Genomic DNA, 10,079 nt, shown 5'->3' with positions numbered 1-10,079 from the left:
GATAGGCTGTAGCCTATCTTGGACAATGTCTCACACGAATCCTGCCTTTGTAACTGAGCTGTGTGTTTAAAAACAGTTGTGTCACTGGAAACACTGAAAAGTGCCACCTGTACACAGTGAAGAGAGTTTGGGGAGGTGTGGGATGTGTGGCGCTCTGTCATACTAAACAGCAAAATGACTACTTGTTGTGAAAGACACTGTGAAAACAAAAGCGCTGGGAAGCACAAGGCGGGGAAATTGTTATAAAGTTGTTAGAGTCTGGAGGGCTGTCAAAGGTTCAAATCTTGTTGACATTTTCCAACATGACACATGCGGCATATGCATTGCATCAAGAAGTTTAATATGTGCTGCTGTTTGTAAAAAAAAAAGTCTTACTACATGATGAACTTCAACTTCACAGTGCAGGAGGGACACATTTTGGCTGGCAGATAATGCCTAAGGAGCACAGATCTCCCAGCACTTTGCTATTTTTGGAGCAGTTGTTTAAACATTTTTTTTTAACTGCCATTCAAATGTCAAATCAGTCAGACTGCTCTTCCCAGGTTAGCAACACACCTGAAGTGCACACTCTCATGCATAATGACGGCATGTGTTGGAAAACTTCTCCTCTGAAATCTTCATAGTTCAGATGTTCTCCATATAATCGTACTGCCCTGTTTTTCGGCTGCTCCCTGTAGGGGTCGCCACAACGGATCTTCTGTTTCCATTTGGCTGGAAAACACCTAACCCGGCATGGAGATTTGATGATCCCTATTGGATCTGACATTAGCTTTTACGCTGGAATAAGGAATGCACTGGCATGTGCATCCCTAGTGGCTGGGGAGCAACCTGGCTTGCCCAACTTTGACATGTGGACAGGAGGAGGTGGGGATAGAACCGCTAATCCTGTGATCACTTGACAACCCTGTCTACCATCTGAGCAGCAGCCGTCCCCTAACAAAATCAGAAACGCTCAAATTAAAGTGGAAGTGGGAGAGACAGATGCAAGGCAGTAGCAGTAGCTCATGCGTGCAAATCAGTAAGGATGTACCTGCTACTTTTATTCATATAGGGGTAGCATTCTATGTGCAAGAGTGTCAGGTAAAGTGGGATATAAAACAGAAGGAAGAGGTGATTGAAAGTTGAACTGATTGGAATTAATTAGTGGGTAAGTATTTGTGTTAAACAGAGGCCAGAAAAGAACAGATGTTTTTAAAGCTGTGTATGTATGGTAATGACAGTATATTTGCATGTGTGTGTATGTACTTGAGTGTGTTAGTGCTTGTAGTTGTAGGAGCTGGAGAATGAATCTTTTTGTGGATGGACTTCAGGTGTGTGTGTGTGTGTGTTTCTGTGTGTATAACCTCCAAGCCCTCAGATGAAATACTATCTTTCTGCCTCAAGGCAACATGAGCATATGAGCATGGTTACTAGTTATAAATCAAGAGCGAAGCCAACAAAAGAATGAAATAAGAAAAGAAAGAGGGAAAGCACAAGAGGCATGTATGGAGAGAGAGAGTGAGAGAGTAGGACAAGTTCATATTTTGCGTGATACTAAGACATTCTGGTCTCTCTGACAGCAACTGAACACAGAAATGAAACAGAGGAGGGCTGATGCATTTTTTAATTGTTTTTATTTTGCGATGATTTGATTGTTGTGTTTTTGTCAGAAGCAAATTCTTCTGTTTTGTAATTCAAAACAAAAAACAGTTTTGGAATTCAATTGCAGACAAAAATCAAATCTTCAATTTCCTTGCTTCACACTGCTGCAACTAAACCTAATAGGCCTTGAAATAGATTTCCATGAAATTTGGTGCAGATATCTATGTTCCTGATGGGATGAATCTAAAGGACTTTGGTGGTGCCCTGATTTTTCATCTAGTACCACTAACAAGTCTGAGCTTTAATTTATTGAGTGAAATATCTCATACTGGATAGAATGGCGAAAGATTTTGCACAGATATTTATGGTCCCCAGCATCGACATATATAAAATGGACAACATGACAGCACTCCAAAAGTTAAAACAAAATATCATGATCACCCCCTAGTGGCTGGCTGCAGTAAAGGTAATAAAGCCTGTTGCCTCTATGTTAGCAGATGGGACATGAAAAAAATCCTAGTACACGTCAAATACATTTTTTCCAAAGATGGTTTCTGGCATTTTTGACAGTTCTTGCACCGACACCAATAACTACTGCGGAGACTCTGGCTTTGAGTGGTGAAAAATGTCAGTGGCTGTGTCCGGGACATCTTGGCTTCATTTTTGTACAGTGGGAGGAAGTGGAGATGGGATATTTTTTATGTCAATAGACCCCCGAGGTTGAACCCTACTGAACTTGGTGAATAAAATGTCTCAATAACTACTGAATGGATTACCAGGACATTTGGAAAACCAAAAGACATTCCCATCAATCATAGCAACTTTGTGTTTAGTGCTAATTGCCTAATGATAGTGTCCTAACTCACTAGACTAAGATGGTGATCATCTACATGCTAGCCTTGTCATTGTTAGCATGCTGACGTTAGTGTTGCTGTAGGTTCTTGCTCCTATACAGTAAGAAAAAATGTCTGTTGCAAGAAAGGCATTTTTTACACACAGAAATATTATGGAAACCAAATTTGTTTTGTCAAAGTGTAAAATCATCTACATTTACATTTCTGTAATATATTTTGTCATTTTGTCATCATTGACATATCACCAGTGGCAAGGAAAAAGCATTCCATAATCTTAGTATGCCAGGAATTTTTATTTTGTGTCTAAATGCAGTTGTACATTGATGATAAAAAAAGTGGAGGTACTGGCCAGAGAAGTTCTTCAATACCAAAGGTGTTAATATGCTTTCCAAAAGCTGCCATTGTGATGTGGCTTTAGATCTAAGCGGTGTCAGTTACAAATAGGTGCTCAGTAAAACCACCATGATAGGATTCCCAACATTATGAAAATCTGCTACTCATATAGAATTACAAGTTCCAAACAATGAGCATGAAGCAGAGCTATGGAACATGCTGCTAGATTCCAGAAACAAACAACAAAAAGGTCTATTAAAGTAACTTATTTTTCCAGGGGGAATCTGTCTATTAAGACATTAAATGTCTGACAGGCAGGGAATAGAGCCATTACCATGAAAAATACACCACCGACCTGTATGTGTTTAAATATGTATACTAAACACACACATAAACCACACAGTCATGGACGCAGACTCACAAACACATGCATAATGGATAGGGGCATTAACAGTGTGTCCTTTCTCTGCCAGCTGTGTATTCATGAGATGAGATTGCAGAGCAGGGCCAGAATTACAATACCTTTATATACACAGACAGACACAGCAGTGACTAAGTAATTTTAAAAGCTTGAAAAGGCACAAGGAGCACTTGATTTCTTTCATCTGGTTGGCCCTGTGCTGGAGGTGGCTTAAGGGTCTGGCAAGCTAGTGGTAGAGTGCAAGCTCAGGCTGAGGTATCTGTAACCAATACGCTGAGATTCTTATAGGACATCTGCTGTCTCCATGTGTATTTGGTTAAAAAACAAAACTTTTTGACAAAACTATTAAATCCACATGAAAAATAAAAGCTGCTGATGAATTGGACTAGAAATGTCAAATCATGTTGGGAAATGTCTTTCCAACAGTGAAATGAGAACACGCCACCCAGAATTAGGAGCTGGAGTCGTGCAACGGTTAGCCTAGCTTAGCATAAAGGCTTAGCATGAAAGCTGGGAGGACTCTATCTGTTTGTTTAACCAGACGTGCAATAACCATATCTTGACGAACAACAGTTTGTCCATGTGTCTCTGACTATAGTGTGCGCTATGATCAGTGAGCACAGGCTTTGGTATAAGTGTAAATACACCACCTCACACACCCTAAAAACACCAATTATGATTTACTTCAAAATTAAGTTACACTTTTTAACCTTAGGTCCCAAAATGGTCCCTCATAAAAATGTAATATAGACATTTTTTATTTTTTTTTTTACTTTCACCACATCAAATCTTTTCAACAACTTCGGACCTAACCATAGATATAAAGTTAATTTTTTTTATTTTTATATTTTTTATGTTTTTATGCCCTTTTTGTCATAAGATGTCATGTGTTTTGTCATGTGTGTGTGTTCACAATTCAAGGCACAAAGCACAGACCACTGTGAGATGCATTTTACATGCATTTGCTCCACATTTGGCACACTGGTTCCAAACCCTTCTGCGCTGTGGGCACAAGACACACTGCCTCTGCTTTCTGGAGGGCCCTGGCTGTGGCTCCTCCTCCTCCTCTTCCTCCTCCTGACCATGGACCTGGCCCCGGGCTTGTAGGACCAGGCTGGCTGCAGACAGTCCTCTGGGCAAATGGCAGGGACTCTTCATGTGTGGGAGACCACAGGATTTCCCCATTTTTTGAACTCCATGGAGAGGTGTCATCCTCCATTGCCTCTTCCTCTTCTTCCTCCTCCTCCTCTTCCTCCTCTGAGCTGCAGGGCCCCTCTGTGCCTGGCAGGAATTCCTCCCCTGATCCCTCCTCGCTCTCAGATGAATCCTTACTGCTGGTAACATCCTCCTCAGTAACATACTGCTCACTGTCCTCAGAGGACTGCAAGACTGCAGCAAGAGCCTCCTCTAGTTCCAGGCTTCTCTTCATGGCTGTCTGCTGGAGAAATTATCAGCCAGACAAGGCTGCGGCTGTGGCTCAGAGGCAGAGCGAATTCCACTAATCGGAAGGTTTTTGGAAAATCCCCAGCTCCTCCCGCTACATGACGAAGTGTCGTTGAGCAAGATACTGAACCCCGAATTGTTCTTGATGCTGTGCATGAGTGTGTGAATGTGTATGAATGAGGTAGTTTCTGTTCGATGGACTTTGCCGTCACTGAGTGAATGTGTGTGAAAGGGCGAATGTGGCTGTATTATAGCCACCTGCAACCCTGCTTCCTCATATGGGGACAAAGTTTTATAGTAAAAAAAGTCCCCATTTTTTGTGAAAACTACAAATTGTTCAAAAACAATGCTTGTTTTTATGTCTATCAGGTCCTACTAATCCAAAATAGCTAGGAGAAATTGAAAATGCACCCCAAACAAAAGCTCAGGTCTCAGGAGCGTAAAAAGCGCATTGAATAGAAAGGTGCTATACAAGTACAGTTCCATTTACCATTCCAACTATTCTCACAGACTTTTAAAATGCACCTGAATAAACATGCTATACCAAGCATCCAATAGGAGAGAGGAGGCTCTCTCTTGATCAAGAAAAAACATAAACAGCTCATTTGGCCTTTGATTCGAATTTCTCTCTCTCTCTCTCTCTCACTCTCACTCTCACACACACACACACACACACACACACACACACACTCTCACACACTCTCACACACACTTTATTAGGCTATTCACTGGGAAAAAGATTATAATATGTCAAGATTACATGTATTCAAAAATATGTGGTTATAATGGGATCAATGTGTCCAAGTCGGCCTGAGGGTGAAGGTTGTTTAGGTATAGATTCGATCTCCTATCCTATACACCTTACAATAAAGTTTTGGATCATGGAAATTTAAGAATAATAATAAAAAAACAAAATCCTGGCAATTGTTGTGACAATTAGCCTTTAAACTGACCGATATATTGAGAATCAAACAAGACAAGAATAATAGACAGGAACCAGCCCAAGGAGAGATTCATATATTCAATACGTGGCTACACCTTCTCACATACATTGATGGTCATTCAGCATTCACATTTACAGAATCCAACATTTTAGGCATTGGGCAGCTGCCTCTGGATCAGATTCAAAGTCTGGACCACAGGCTATATGTCTTTTCCCCCTTTGCTTTTATTTAACAGACAACAACAGACCCCAGCATGGATCAAACAGAGGATATGCTGTCTACATAGTATGCATTTAGACCATTTTATGAGGATGTCCGTAGTCCTTAGTTTCTCCTTCACACTTTACAGCACGTTCTCGTTCCCAGGTCGTCAAATACAGACAGTTCGCTGCAATCTGCAACTTCACCTCTAGATGCCACTAAATTCTTCCCACTGGTCCTTTAATCTTTCTTAAAGTTACATTAATACATTGTCTTGTAGTTGATTTTCATACTGTACAGAAGAGAATAGAACGTGGAAAATTACGGTACAATCACAGCAAAAATGTAACATTTATTTATAAATGAAAAGCTAACTTGCAAACACACTGGTGCTTTAAACATCAATTTGAACTACATCTCAACGTTGTAAAAAATATTAGAAGTTATGATCAAAAACAAATATCTGTAAGTCCTGTTTTGCATGTACAGACTCTTGACAAATCTCCTGCAAGTGTACATTTCACCATTTTGAATGCTTTGGCTTTTAAAATAGCCCTTTATTAGCCTCTTACTATAAGTGATATAATGTTAGATTGACACACCTCAGTTTCATTTATTTTTATTACACGAAGGATGATTTTTTTAGTGCTCTTCTCATTGGTGGGTAGCAAAAGGAAATGTCACACATATAATCCTAATCAATGAAGAATCAGAATCTGATGACATGACTGATGATTGGGTTGTTTACTTACGTTGCCACGGATAACACCACAATAACACAACCCCGATGAAGCAGATTAGCTGAGTATTAAACGCTCATTAATTAACAAGTAACAAGTATTTCATGTTATAAAGAAATACTTTGTGTTAAGTTTCTTTAAAGCTGAGATTCTTTCAAACATGTCGTGATCGGATATATAAACGGTGCAGCTGCAGCTTCATGGTTGGTTGTCTAAATGTGGCTGTAGGTGTTTTTTGATCCCGAGCCAGAGTACAGAACCAAAATATAGACCTCAGTCCACGCTACATCACTTAATCCCCTCTGTAGAAACATGCACATGTCCACACATAGACTCACCAAAGTCTCTGCTGTGCATCAGAGTGAGAGTGTCGGCAGAGGAGCAGACACTCAGGTAAGTGACAGTAGTGACAGTTATCCCTTCTGCAGCACTTTATTGATACTGAACTGCAGGTTGAACTGTAACTGTGCTTAAATGAGGCTCTGGCAGGAAGGACCACTGCGTTTGATCTTGTGACTTTCTGTTTTTTATAACTCTTGTAATGTTTTTTTAATTGAAAGTCGGCAGTGTTTTGTGGTGACTTGGAGCTGTCAGGATATGTTGTTCATTACATTACAGGTTAATTGTTTGTGGCGACGTGTAAAACATTTAAATACATGAAAACTCACTATAGGGGGACTGTCTGTGTTGTTGCTCCATACATTTATGGGAATAGATCATTTGCCTTTATTAAAATGTCTGTAGTTTATCTGTGTGTATTTAGTGTGAGTCAAAGAGTTGGAAAATCTGAGTATGATAATGTTATAAATGCAACTACTGTACAGATGCTACAGACACATAAGACACATAGGAGAACATGTTGAATGTCTTCACTGAATTATAATCGGAGGCTAATATAATACTTGTGTGGTACATTGTGTCAGTCTGCTGTCCTCCACACATTCCACACCCGCTTCACATTTTCCTCTTGTTCTCCTCTCAGTTTACCGATGCTGTGTGGCAGTTAGGGATGTTTATGAGTGGTGTGATGATAACGATGTAGCCAACTGGCTAGCTCAAAATATTTTACACTTTCACACAATGTGCAAAATAGATTCTTATATAGATTCTTATACTAACACAACTGTGTGTCTCACTCCCTTTTAGCTTTTTCTTAAATACCTTTATTAGACAGTGAAGATGCAGACAGGAAATGGGTGCGAGAGAGTGGTATGACATACAATAAAGGCTGTATTCAAGCGCTGTAGCCATTTGGCTGCGGAGGCCTGTTTCTGTCAAAGGTGCCTTCAAAAGACAAGTTAAATATTGTCATTTTAACACGTTTCATATTTTCCTGAATCTGAACAAAAATCCAGGTGATTCTAGATTACAAGCTAACAAGACTAGCTCTGTAAACACCTGTTGGACCAATCTTTGTACTGAACACGAAGAGGAAATCGATCGCAATCTTCTCATCTAACTCAGTAAAACCATATTTCTAAAAATGGTGAAATATTCTTTTAATGTCTAACAACACTTATATAGCTGATATAAAATTACAACTTTGTATTCTGCTTTAAAAACTCCCCTGCAGGCCGCTGCTCCCCCCACCTTTAATATAGAGGGGGCTAAACATTGTTTATTTTAACGAAATAAGCTGCCAAATTTTCATTATTCTAAGAATCAGGCCAATATATGTTTACTGTTTGTTTTTGTGATATTTTCTGACAGCTTGGCAGTGAATGGGTTCTTGACAGCCTACACTCAGAGCTTTACATGAGCTCATGAATGCACTACATGACTGAGAGTATTAAAACGTTGAAGTGGCACAGAAATCTGCAACTTCTCAGACTAATGAAAAATCACCCGAAGAGCACACAAATGCACAGCCTCATAATTAATTCAACCTTTTTGTTAGCCACATTATGAAAGTTTGTAGAGGGGGTATGTGTTTCATGACTTATAATGAATAACTCATCTCTGACCTATTCAACTACCAAACCACATGTTCCCCAGGCGACATGTGTCCATCTCCTCTACAACCCAGAGGCAGTCGCAGAGTTTGCTTTGACTCTACACAGGACTACTGATTTAAACATGGCTATCAGCAAATCCCTTGATCAGCTTAGATGATGCAGTCTTCTTCTACTTGTCAGTGTCTCTCTTATTTATTTCTCCCATTTGTGTACCACAGCTTCCTCTGTGTGTGTGGGCTGGTACACTAAAGCTCTGGTTTGCCTTTTTTTATATGTCAAGTATTAAAAATATATAAAGAAGCCACCCACATGAGACATTACAAACATAAACTTTGAACTAAATATTAGGTAAGATACATAAAGCTTGTAACTCTCAAGTACTACATACTAAAATGTGACAAACAGACCTCTAACATGTAAACAGGCCTGTATTAGAGACTGTTTGTGTTCATTTTAAATTTAGATTTTAGTCTTCTTTAGTCTTCTTTCCAAAAGCCTTTGTGGAGTCCAAGCTGTGGAGTAGTTTAATAAATATTCTTGTAGTTAATAGATCCAAACAATAAGATCCTACAATTATTATCTGTACAGTGAAAGTCTTATTCCTCTGTTTTATATACCTGCATTGCATCCAGAGAGAGTCACACCGTTGCTCAGGATGTCACGTTCCCTCACTACGATGAACATGAGCACTTATTTTGAGTCAATCCCACAAACCCTGTCCTGCTGCTGTAAACACGTATTAATTCAGGGCTGAAAATAGCCCCTGTCCTTATTGGAACTGAAAACTACAATGTCTAAATGTTAAAATACAAATATTTTTGACAATACTTTAATTTATTGCCGAAATTTAAACATTTTACGCCTTGGATTTGGATTGGTGGTTCTCTCTTTTTCTTTTAAAATGAACATACAAGTAACAAAAAAAAGACAATAATAAAATTAATAATAATAATAATAATAAAGAAGTAGAGTACATCTGTAGATTTTCTTTTGATATAAAAGGTAGTGATAATAATGGTAGTTCATACAAAATAAGAGACTCTTTATAGAACAAGAATAACACACACACACACACCTATAATGACTAAGAGATTGAGGACAGCATTCATTCAGGCAGGGGAGGCATCAGTATAATGGTGCAGCCTCCGACGCACAGTAATTGTTTGAAACACAATGAGGAGTGTTGGATCGGTCTGAGATAGATTTGTGAGCTGTTTTTAAAGATCTTCTTGGCCACAGGGAGGGAGGGAAGTCAGAAAGAGACAAATAATTGCATTTTTGATCATCAGATTTACTCAAAATAAAGACAAAAACAACCTTTTAGTCAGTGGAGTATACTTCCACTGCCCACTCACTACATGTGTGTTTGTTATTCCTAAGAAAAAAGAATATTTAGATTGATTTAACTGCAGTGAATAAATTCAAATTAATTAATTTATAATGTAGGTGATTATACTCAATTATATATAATTGATATGTAGAATTAATTACATTTTTATTAGTACTATTTAATTTAAAAAACATAGAGGTATATTTTTGTTTACATTTTAATTAATTTTTTTTTGTTTTCTCTTAAATTAAATGGGTAACTACAAAGTGTCTGATTT

The 10,079-nt window shown here is 38.7% G+C and overlaps 1 protein-coding gene across 1 annotated transcript in view; it reads left to right on the top strand.

Moving 5' to 3' along the window:
• Positions 1–6,829: 6,829 nt before the first annotated feature.
• The window catches only part of march1 (membrane-associated ring finger (C3HC4) 1), a gene marked incomplete at its 3' end in the record, with an annotated part of 15,881 nt that continues 12,631 nt past the window's right edge, over positions 6,830–10,079 (top strand). The window contains 1 exon segment of the mRNA XM_035659766.1: positions 6,830–6,910. Within this exon segment, the coding sequence (XP_035515659.1) occupies positions 6,830–6,910 (81 nt within the window).

Source organism: Morone saxatilis, unplaced genomic scaffold (genome assembly GCF_004916995.1).
Source record: "Morone saxatilis isolate NCDOM2014 unplaced genomic scaffold, NCSU_SB_2.0 Contig17, whole genome shotgun sequence".
Taxonomy (NCBI): Eukaryota; Metazoa; Chordata; class Actinopteri; family Moronidae; genus Morone; species Morone saxatilis.
The sequence above is the reverse complement of the archived record's forward strand: the minus strand, read 5'-3'. Positions and strand labels throughout refer to the sequence as shown.